Source organism: Gordionus sp. m RMFG-2023, chromosome 3, assembly GCF_954871325.1.
Source record: "Gordionus sp. m RMFG-2023 chromosome 3, tfGorSpeb1-WG-v2, whole genome shotgun sequence".
Classification (NCBI taxonomy): Eukaryota; Metazoa; Nematomorpha; class Gordioida; order Chordodea; family Parachordodidae; genus Gordionus; species Gordionus sp. m RMFG-2023.
Genome location: NC_088777.1, coordinates 18342580 through 18355180, shown reverse-complemented (window position 1 = coordinate 18355180; position 12601 = coordinate 18342580). Strand labels below are relative to the sequence as shown.

General features: G+C 26.3%; 1 protein-coding gene across 1 annotated transcript in view; it reads left to right on the top strand.

The window, feature by feature from the left end:
* Positions 1–12601, top strand: part of LOC135927583 (structural maintenance of chromosomes protein 3-like) — a 64078-nt gene that overhangs the window by 7577 nt on the left and 43900 nt on the right. Inside the window, exons 8-11 of the mRNA XM_065463665.1 lie at positions 1246–1410; positions 2171–2292; positions 11531–11744; positions 12435–12538. Coding sequence (XP_065319737.1) covers positions 1246–1410; positions 2171–2292; positions 11531–11744; positions 12435–12538 — 605 coding nt within the window. The remainder of the gene's footprint in view (positions 1–1245; positions 1411–2170; positions 2293–11530; positions 11745–12434; positions 12539–12601) is intronic.

The window sequence follows — 12601 nt, the reverse complement described above, 5'->3', positions numbered from 1 at the left end:
CTTATTTTAATAATTAGAAATCTGAAAAGCTTAGCCTACAAGCTAGTCCAGGCTGAAAAAATTATTGTCACTTTTGCAGATTTCTTTTTAAAATCTTTAAATTTTATATATATTCCAAATATATCTTTGATTTTTCCTTTAAACAAATTTTTTTATGGGCTGGACCATGCTAATCTAAATGTTATATATAGCTTATTTATTCAAGGATATATTTTTTTATGAAAAAAATTTATTAGTTTTATTTATGGCATAAAATCAATGCTTCAATATAAATTTATCTATTAACTTTTTACTTCCATTATTTCAAAATCACACTAAAAGTATTCTGTATTAGACCCCTGCAAGTTAACACCAGGATCCCAAAGAATTTTTAAAATATTAAAATAAAAAGAATCAAGATGAGCTTAAACTTGAATTATTTTTAAAAAAATATTAAAAATGTGAATATATTTATGATAATGATAAAACAGTTAAATGATTTTTACCTTATAATTCATATACAATGTGTAATTTATATTTTTTAATTAAAATTTTTGGGCCAAGATTGGGCCTTAAGTAAAAAATCGAACCAGGCTTAGGCGAAAAAAACTCGGACCTGGCTTGAGCTAATAATTTAGTTTGCAGAGTTCTATTTAATATGTAGCTTTTATTTTTTTTAAAAAAACCTCCCAAAATAAATGTTTCTTATTAGTGATCTGCATCAGGCCTAATTTTTAAGTCTGGCCAAGCCTGATCTGAAATTAAAAAAAATATTTGTCCATTCGGTTTGGCCCGAATTTATTTTAATATAGAAAATATTTTGTTATTATAAAAAAATATTGGCACCTTATTTTTTGCAAGAATTTAAGCCTGACTTTGCCCGGCTCGAATTTTTTTAAATATTAGGCCCGACCCAGTCCGAACTGGATGCATATCTCTATTTCTCATACAAGTTATTTTTTAAAAAAAAATCTTTTAATTAAGAAGAGAGATTTTTGATTAAATTTTACCTTGTTTATTTTTTTAAATAAAGGGAGGCAATGATTTCCTTGCCTCCTGGGTTGCATCATCTTTGCTTTTGATAGATTAAATCATGCATATAAATGAGAAAAGTACTAAACACATAAACAATTTACGAGACTAAATCCATTGAACAAATAAAAAATTCATGGAATATTGGACCATTTTTATATTTCTTTTAATGACAAAAATTTGAATATTATTTATTTTACCTACCTTCCACCCCCTCCCCCCTCCAACACCCAGAAATATGACAAACAATTGAGGAACCACAAATTAAAAATGGAAGCCTATCTAGAGGAAAGGGAAATTTTGACAAACGAAAAATCAGAACTCTTGAAGCGCAAAACTAACTTGGAATTAACTATAATTGATTTGGAGAAAGAAGTCGTGAGCGATAAACTTGCATGGGTTAATTTTTTTTAAATTGCATGTTTAATATATTTTACTTTACCCGTTTTTTTATTCTTTGTAATGGGCAAGATGTTAAACGTCAGTTCTTTATTTCAGATTATGGTTTTAAGCCATTTTTAGTCTAGGAATCCCAAATGTATGATTGTTCAACCATTATTCAATGGAGGTTAAGTTAAAGTCGGGTCTTATAAAAGGGCCTCGATCCTCATCTATTTCTTTTATTTTTATAAGATCAATATCATCAGTAATCTCTTCTTCCATTTATAAGATGTGGCGAAGATATTATATAAAAAAATATATAAATATTTTTAAAAATTGCTAGGCAAATTTCAATTCCATTTTACAATTTTAAATTTAAAAAAATATTAAACCATCTTTTAGGTCTTTTTATATCTTCGTTGGAAAGGCGTTCCAGACAGACGTTTGCCTTTCTACAAATTAAGTATCTAAAAGACTATTTTTTGTGAAATTAATTTATTCTAATCACGCGAGTTATTGAAAAAGCGATTGAATTGCCCATAGCTTTTACAATGCAGGCTAGTTGCCCTGTGATTTAATTTATCTATTTTCCACACTAAAGCATCGCCATTTTGCGAGGTTATTTTCTTCTTTACCACTTTTATTCAGCTCGTCTTTGATGTCCTCCATAGTCTAACACAGGACATCTCTTTACCATTGTTTGCTTTACATGTCGATGCAAAAATAATTATTGATAAAAAATTTTTTTATCCTAACCTAATAAAACAATTAATTATAGACTCAAATGGAGACGGAGATGCAAAAGTTGGAAGAAAATATATCTAGCAAACAAGCCGCTCTCAATGAATTAATCCCGAAATACGATGAGCAAAGGCAAAGGGAGGAACAATGTCAAATACAGTTTTAAAAAATAATTAATTTTCAGATATACCCTAAAAACCAAAGGAGCAATTTTGTTTTAAAAATCGATCTTGTTTTTTGAATGTAAATTTTTTGAACTAATTTTGGAAATTTTTTTTAAAAATTTTTACTCTAAAATTATTGAAGTACAACTCTTTTTAACCGATAATTATATTTGAGCCAATTTTTAGTCGACTAAACCGATTTTTTAGCCGAAAATAATTACTTTAGATTTGGGGGCTTTCTTAAAAATATAGCAGTTCAAATTTGAAGGAAATTAATATAAATTAAAACCCCTTCATATTATTCGATCTTCTCTGGCACACGCCTGTAGAATGAGCCGAATTAGCCGACATTTAGCCATTACCCAACTATATCTATAACTTCCATTGGCATATTTTCGAATACCAAAATATAATAATGTATATTTATTGGAAAAATAGCAATAACATTTTTTATTTTTTTTCAAGAATATCAAATGGAAACTCGATATTTTATTATTGAATAGGAAGCCTTAGTGTCTATTTTTGGCCTAAACAAGGTCGTGAATATTTAATTGGTAAAAAATTCATGATTTATACTGATCATAAGCCATTAATTCATTTGTTTAAAAAAGATAACAAAAAATTAATGTTGTCCCCGAGATTACAACTTTGGTTGTTACTCTTGGGAAGTTTCAATGTGGAAATTAGATATCGGCAAGGGGAAGAGAATCACTTGCCAGATATTTTTTCTAGATTAGAATCGGGCAGTGCAAATCCTGAAGTAATCGATAATACAATTGTAGATAACTAAGTTGCGTTATTCGTACTTTCCTACATTAAAGGGAGGTCCTACCATTTGGGAAGATATACCTTGAAAGACAAGGATTTAAGTCAGTTAAAATTATGGTTAACGGCGATAAGAAATTGTAAAAACAGACATGATTCGTATAAAAAATACAAAAATAATTGTCAATTAGGGGACGAAATTTCCAGTGGGACAAATTATATAGGCCCGTTTATTCGATAATATGAACAAAAAATGATGAATAGGTAGTATAACAGAAAATGTGGGTGCGAAATGGAATCGCATAGCTTTCGAGGATGGAACCACTGGGATCCATCATAATGACCACATTAAAAGAAGGGAATAATAATGAATGTGAAATTATTATTAGATATATAAAAAAAATCCTTGTCTTAATTAACTTAAATAATCGTTGTGGAACATTTCTTATTTAACTTAAATGATCGTGGTGAAACCTTTCTTAATTAAACTAAATGATAGTGGTGGAACATTTAAATAAAAATTATATATTAAAGGTGATTTTTTAATTAACTTAAATGTTTAATAAAGTTGTTTATAACACTGTGTACAACGAGTATAAAATATGTATTTATCTTTATTTCTTTATCTGTATCTTATAAAAAGTTTAAAAAAATTTATGTTAAAACAATGATGCGTCGTTCATTGTTTAAAAAAATGAGTGCTTTATAGCTATTTTTATAAAAATTTTACATGAAAATATTTTATGAATTTATAAATTTTACAAGACTGAAAATATTATAAAAAAAACTAAATGTTATAAATTTTTCTTCTCCTCTGTGAAAGAACTTATAAATGTAATGTGATTTGTTATTTTAATTAATATAAATCGATGAGATCTTTTAAACTTTTCATGTGTTACACGTCATCATTTAATATACCCCTTCATTCATATATCGTATTTTAAAATTATTTTTTTAGTTTTAAAAAATTGTGTGTTGTTAATTATGCATGTATTCATTAACTTACATGATTAATAAAGTTATTCTTTCATGTTAAATTTTTTTATGTCGTTTATTGTAAGAAAAAATGTGTTGTTTAATAAAATGATTTTACCCCTCTCTCGGGATATGGTTATAATAAATTATACGGAAGGCAATTATTATTTAAGTGAATTTTAAGACATTTGTTTCGATAAATTTACAACTTGAAAACTAGTAACGTATTTTATTATATATTTATTTTATTACATAATATTACAACTAACTCTAATAATTAACAAAAAAACACGACTATATATATCTATAAAAACAAATTAAACTTTAACAACCTAAAGTCATAATCACAATATACTTTAAAGTTAATGTTCAAATTTTATAACCTTTTATCTTTAATATCCCACAGTGATAATTTATACAATTTTAAAAGTTACAATTTCAAAGTTAATTTAAATTTAAATAATTTTCCTAATACAACATTTCCCTCTCTTCCCCCTTCATTGTATCTATCGATCGTATCGTATGTTGAAGTTGTCACTAAGATTTTTATCCGTTTACGTCCATGTATCTTTCAGTGTTCATTACCCAGATTTAGCTAAATTTCATTTTATTTATATATATATTTGATAAATCTTTTTCGGTCTCAGATAATATTTCCGATTTTGTTCCTTTTGATTTTGAACTTGACCTCGAACTTGATTTTGATTTCGATTTTATTTGACTTCTTCCCCCTCTAAAACTCGTTCGTCCGTTGTACGATTAGTTTGTCATTTTCGCTATTTTTTATTGTTGCATAAGTAATTGTTGATTTCATCTTTTATCGTTGTCTTGCTTTTGTCACGTTTTATCATTGGCTTGTTTTCATTACGTTGGTTTGTTATGATCGTTTCGTCTCTTTGTTATTTGTTTGATTGCTCGTTTGCCCTCCATCGTTATTATTATCATTATTATTAGTCAATCAAGAATAATTAGGAATAATAAGAATCGATCCAATCGAATATAAGATTATAAGAATCATCATAAAATGTTGATTATAGAATCGCGTTTTAGTATTGTATAAATTTTTTATATTATAGTATTAATTTACATGTTATATTAATAATTTTGATCCATGAAGTAATTAAAATTTTATATTACGTACTTTTTTTTATTCTTTTTATTTTAATTTTAATTTAACTCCTTTATTCTTTAGTTTAATAAATTTTTTTATAAAAATTTCCTTAAAATCAAATTTCAAACTTTTAAAAATAAATTTTATTCTCAACAATTTTATTCTCTCCTTCAGTAAGAATTCTTTTATATGTTCAATTATAATTTTGTCATCCTTTCTCCTAAAACTACTCCTATTTCTTTTAACATTATTCCTACTTTTACACGTAATATTTTTCACTTTTTTAAAATTTTTGCATTTCCTAGAATCTTTATCAATATTAATTAAATTATTTATATTATCACATTTTTTCTCTTTTATTATTATTTCTTCAAATTTTACTATGTGATTAATATAACTATATATAAACGTTCTACTATATCATTTTTTAATATTTTTACCGACGTAATTTCAAAATTTTTAGTTTTAATTTCTAACTTTTCTACAATTTTTGTTTTATAAATGTCTACTTTTTCTGCGTTAATTCTACAAAATTGTCTCTTTAGTCGTTTTCCACTCTTCATACGACTTACTATTAATATCACTACGAAATAAAGAACTATATACTATTTCTACATCAATTGGCTTATCCTTCACTATTGGTTTTTTTACTTCTATTTTTACATTGATTGGTTTTTTTACTTTTACTTCATTATTTTTTATACTATTATATTTATAATTATTATCATTATTATATCGATACTTATTGTAATTGATATTATGATTATTATTTCTATTGTTAAATCTCGCATAATTATTATATTCATTTTTATTGTAATGTCTTTCGTAACAATTTTTACACTCATAATGATTATTATAATTATTCCTATAACTTTTGGTTTGCACTTTATCATTTAAATAATTATGATGTAATTTAGGTGTTTCTTTTATCTCCTTTTCTGCCTTATAGCCAGATTAATATTTTAATATTGTCATAGTTTTCTCAAAAGTTGCATCTCTCCCTGTTGGAAACCTTATTGCTTCCATTAATACGTCCATCTCCAAATATAGACCTTCTGGAAGATTTTGAAGCAATACCTTAGCACTATTTTCAACTTCATATATCAAAAAAAATTTCTCCAATTCATTTATATATTTATTTACATCATTATCATATTTTGGATAGTCCATATTGATTAATTTTATTTTAATTTACTTTAATTTACTTTAAGTTTTTATATTTATACGTCATATTTGTTTTATATCTCTTACGTGTTTTAGAATTTATTAAATATGATCTTTAAGAATCCATTTCCATAATATTTTGTCCATGAGTTTCCATTTGTATCAATTCCATCAACCAATGATATCTAAATTTCTATTTATTTTATATTTTTATAGAAATATTATAAAATAATTAATTTTTTATTCATCATACTACTTTTTCCGCTGCCACCTTAATAAATTATACGGAAGGCAATTATTATTTAAGAGAATTTTTTTATATTTTAAGACATTTGTTTCGATAAATTTACAACCTGAAAACTAGTAACGTATTTTATTCAATATTTATTTTATTACATAATATTACAACTAACTCTAATAATTAACAAAAAAACACGACTATATATATCTATAAAAACAAATTAAACTTTAACAACCTAAAGTCATAATCACAACATACTTTAAAGTTAATGTTCAAATTTTATAACCTTTTATCTTTAATATCCCACAGTGATAATTTATACAATTTTAAAAGTTACAATTTCAAAGTTAATTTAAATTTAAATAATTTTCCTAATACAACAGGTTATATGTGTAAAAAATATTAAAAAAATTGCCATTTAAAAATTTTTGTAGTTAAAATAAAAAAAATTTTTGTTGGATAAAAATAATTATTATAATTTTAAATATTAATTATATAGAAAAATACAAATTTATATTATGAACATAGGAAATATCTTTCTGCATATCACTATCATATCAAAAGATGTGTTAAAATAATAAAAGGGACTTCAAAAGTAGGAAAAAAATGTGAGAAGATTATACACCGACGCTAATTTTTGAGCATCAGTTGTATGCCTCTGGACAGGGAGAGTCATCCTCGTCTATTAAATTCACCTATTCCAAAGTGTTGAACCACCCAGCCATTATTTTATTAGTCTCTTTTCAAATAATAATAATAATAATAGAATCAATATCTGTGTGATTTAATTATCTTATTAGTTTTCTTTAAATAAAGATCGAATCAATATCTGAGTAGTTTTTCATAAAATATATTTTATTTTAAAATCTTGGAAAAACAATAAGGATGATAATTTCTATATTTACATTCCATATTTAAAAAATGTTTTTGATTGTAATGTTAAAAAAATATGAAATTATATCAACAATCTGCATCACTCCCACCCTTAATGGGCCAAGGACATGAACAGAATCAATTTATATTATTTCAAATTTATTATATAATTATTATTATTTCTAATTACACTGTGATAAGAAAAATGGGAGAAGAAAATAAAAACAAGTTTTGGTGCAGAATTTGACGCTGAGTTAGAATCCGTTTTCCAAATTTTCCCTACACGTCAAATTTTAAAAATATTACCGTAGAAAGACAACTTTTCGAAATCTCAAAAATGGTAAAATTTAGGTCTTTATACGGATATATTTTAAAAGGTATCGAATAAAAATTCCTAAAAATTGGTGATAGTGTTAAACTTAAATTTCTTTATAAATTTACTAATTTTTATTATCGATTGGTATTTGAAAAAAATGGTAAAGAATTTATTTTTGGGGTCTTAAGTTTTCAATTTAAATTACTATCAAAATTATCAACTTTAGAAGATAAATTTTATATAATTTTGCTTCAAATATGCTCGAGCAAGATTATATATTAATTCTAATTATGTTTCAAAAGTACTCTATGCCATGTAAATTCAACCAAAATCTATAAATTAAAAAAGTCGGTACAGATATTTTCGAACTTTTTAATTTGTACACTTTTATTAAATTTTCTCTGCATAAAGCATTTTTAAAGCAAAATTAAGGTAATATTAACTTTTTTAGTTGTATTTAGTAATATTTTATGCATTTATGATCAATTTATATCAAAATCAGATATCTGTACCCACTATTTCAATTTGTACTCTTTTTGAATTGAGCATTTTTGAAGCAAAATTTATTTTAAAATGCAATAATTAATAATTTTTTTAAAAATATTTATCTTTTTTAGATGTATTTAAGAATATTTGTTTTTTTAATCAATTTATATCATAATATATGATTATCCAATGGAGTATCTTGAACCCGTAGTATGGGCAATAAATAATAATGCCAAATAACGAGTAGGAAGAAAGGAGAAGAATTATTTTTTTTCGCGCTTAATTTTTCATAAACATTTAATTTCTTTCATTAATTATTTTTTAAAATTGGATTTTAAATATTATTCAAATTCCCTCCTTATATAATATTCTACAAATGCCGAGGTCCCCTTGTTTAAAGTGTGTCTCTAAATTTTGTTACATCTGTGTGGGCTATATATTGCCCACACAAAAATGTCCAATTTCTCCAATCATTCAAAGGATTTATGAAATTTATTACAATATTCCACTCTGCGATTTGGATAAACCATTTGCCCCTGATTACATATGTAAAACATGTTATAATTCTTTTAATTCGTGGGTAAATGGAAAACTGTCATATTTGCCTTATTCGAAACCTGCATTTTGGCACGTAGCAAGAAATCATTCGTGGGATTGTTATTTTTGCTCGATTAGTACATTTGGGTTTAACAAGAAAAATAAGAAGAAAATTCGTTATCCTGAAATTTCGTTGTTTATCCGGTAAAATATAATATGCATACAATAGTCCCTTTTTTAATAGTTCGCAGCTGGAAAAATTACGTTGCCAGGACAATGACAATATTGATCTTGAGTATCATCCCGAAGAGGATTCGCCATTTATGTCACAAGAGCAACTAAATGACATAACCAGAAATTTACAACTTTCAAAAAGAAAGTCAGAATTTTTAGCCTCAAGGCTTAATGATTTTAAAAATTAAAAAAATGGAGTTCGAATTCGAACTTCATACCGATTCCGTGGAGCATCGTTTAAAAATTTATTCTCTTACGAAAATTTTTTATACTATTCCAACAATCTAGGTCAACTTTTTTACAACTTAATATTATTGGTGCCCGATGAATGGCGCTTGTTCATCGATTCAAGCAAAAACAGCTTGAAAGCAGTTTTGCTTTATAACGGAAATTCTAAGCCATCAATTCCCATCGCCTATTCCAACCAGTAAAATGAATCATATGAAATATTTATTGTCAAAAATAAATTATTCCATTTACGAATTTAAGATATGCTGCGATCTCAAAATGATCGCAATCCTGACGGGCCTTCAGTTAGGCTACACCAAGCATTCGTGTTTTCTTTTTCTCTGGAATTCCAGAGAAACTCTAAAACATTATACAGTATCTGAATGGAAGGATGTCCCAACGTTCTTGAAAAAAATCGCGTAAATATTCCGCTTGTTTCTAAAAATAAGATTTTTTTGCCTCCGTTGCACATAAAATTAGGACTAATCAAAAATTTTATCAAAAAATTGTCCTAGGGCCCCACGATATACCTTAGAAATTTTTTCCCAAAGCTTTCCGCAAGCAAAAATAAAAGAGGGGATTTTAGTGGGCCCTCAAATAAAAAAACTCAGGAAGGACAGTTTTTTTGAAGATGAATTGTTACTCATTGAATTAAAAGCATGGGAATCTTTTAAATGGATATGCATATCGTTCCTTGCCAATCATAAATCAGCCGACTATCGTAAGAAAATTGATGACCTATTAACAAATTATAAGGAAATGGGATGCCGAATGTCCCTCAAAATCCATTTTCTTCATTCCCATAAAGATTTTTTTCCTGAAAACTTAGGTGCTGTGTCAGAAGAAGAAAATCTCGAAAAGTTTTATCACGGCAAGAATCGTATAAATATGTTGGCGGACTACTGCTGGAGTATCTTTTTTGAAGATAAATCATCAACTTCATATTCGCGGAAATATATTTAGATTTACCATTAAATGTTTTTAAATTCGATAAATTTTATGTTATTGTTTAATTTGTTTTAAATTCAAATTATATATTACAAGTTAAATCCTATATAATAATGAAGGAGGGGGTGGGACAACGGGCCGATAAAAGGTTTATTAAAAGTAAAATATGAGATAGGTTAGCTTAGCATAATATATTTATTTAAATATGAGAAATATAACTATTTCATTTAAAATAAATTGTTTGAGAATCTTACCGTGTGCAGTGTAGCGAAGAGAACGAAAGCCACAATAAATAAATATATTAAATGTAAGCTATATTAAAAAAGATTTTATAAATAAAGGTAAATTTAAAAAATACAGGTTGTTTAAAAATTGAGTAAGGATTTTATAAAAAAATGTATAATAATAATAAGGAAGGTTTGCTGCGGAAATTAAGATATTTTTTTAGTTGTAGGTATCATTAGAACCGAAGTTATAAACCTTCAAAAAGTGCTAAAAATGACTTTTTTGGCCATTCTAACCTAAAATAAATAAAAAACCTGACTTGCTAGAAAAAAACTGACAGCGGATTTAGAATATGCATAAAAAACTGTCTTAAAACATGTTTATTTTATTTTCTCCCAAAAAATCAAGTCGAAATTTGTCACACAGTGTTATTGTACCTAACTTTGTTCCTATAGATCCACTCCTTTCATCTGTCTCCATCATCATACTTCCATGGGACTCGTCTTCGGGCACTCACGTTGTTTATCCCACTTGCCCCATCTGCACCTCTTTCTGGACAATCTGCAACACACGTAGTTAAGTGTTTAGTTGAGTTGCACGTGAAGCATCGGCTTATAATCTCACATTTTTTTCCTACTTTTGAAGTCCCTTTTGCCCTTTTATTATTTTAATTTAGCTGATCTTTTGATATGATAGTAATATGCAGAAGGGCACTTCCTATGTCTATTAATGGAATATCATTTATATTTTTGTATATATATTTTTTAAAATAATTCATTTACGAATTTATAAAAGTAAGTTAATTAATAGTTAAAAAAAATAAGAGAAAAATTCCTTTCTTTTGGTTTAGAAATTTTTAGATTTAAATTTTTTTTCAATTTATGTCTTAATAATTATTTTTAAAAAAATGATGATGGTTAATTACATTTTATTGAGTATCAATCATGAGTATTATTCAAAATCGAGAGTATCTACTAAATACCAATTATAGGTATCGCGTGCATCTTTAATCAAAGTGGGTTACTAATTACAATAATGTTTATCAATATACAAATGATGGGCTCAGACCTAAAATTGATTTCTCATGGAATGCTAAATAATTTTTTCCTTTTTTATAAAAAAAATTTAAGGCTAAGCTTTAAAGAACAACGTAGAAAAGAACTCCTTGCCAAACAAGGCAGAGGCAATCAATTTACGAGTAGGGAGGAAAGGGATAAATGGATTAACAGGGAAATACGTTCCTTACACCAAGCCATCAATGATAAGGAAGATCACATGAAAAGACTTCGGGAAGAAATGATTGAAGGGAATGAGAGACTCATTAAATTACAAGGAAATTTAAAGGTTTGATAAGTCTATTAATATTCTTTCTCCATTGTGGAATAACTGATTAATGGTTCGTTTCAGATTTCATTTATTTGTTTTTATTTATGATAAACATATTTTAACCTTCATTTATTTTTATATAATTTGGCCATCATACATCATATCAAAACTAAAATATCTAAAGAATCTTATTGTTATTAACAACTTTATTAATGTGGGTGTGTTAATCTTTTCCGACAACATAGTGAGACATGAAAATTGCTAGTCTTAAAATGCAGAGTTAATGGATTATAATACACGATATAGAGTTCAAAGTCCAGTTGGATCAATTTTAATAAAAAGACCATTTTAAAAAGCATGCCACTTATTTAATATTTTTAAAAATTATGCTTTAATGACATGGGATTTTAAAAAGGTAAAATCACAAATCGGTTTTGAGCCGAGAACTTTAGCCTCGAGGTATCAGCCCAAAGAATGACTTAACTTTGAGAAGAGCCCTAAATATTATTAACTCATGTCTCAAGACCTGGTATTTTTCAGAATACACATTAAACGCTTTAAGATTGAATTCACTTAGCCCCATTAATCCTAAGTAAAAAGATTTTAGAATCCGATTCAAATAGACTCATAAATGGAGTTAGAATTTTTTTAAATAATAATCAAACGACGATTCATGCTTTATAATATAATTTTTTTATAAAATATTAGGAAATGGATCAAGAGATTACTGTTTACCATGAAAATATGGAGAAACATAACAAAATCCTCTTTGATTTGCGGCAACAGAAAGAAAATATGCATAATGAAAGAAAGTTTTATTTAAATTTAATATTTGTAAAAAAAAATTATAAGTAACAAAAGAAAAATTAATTATT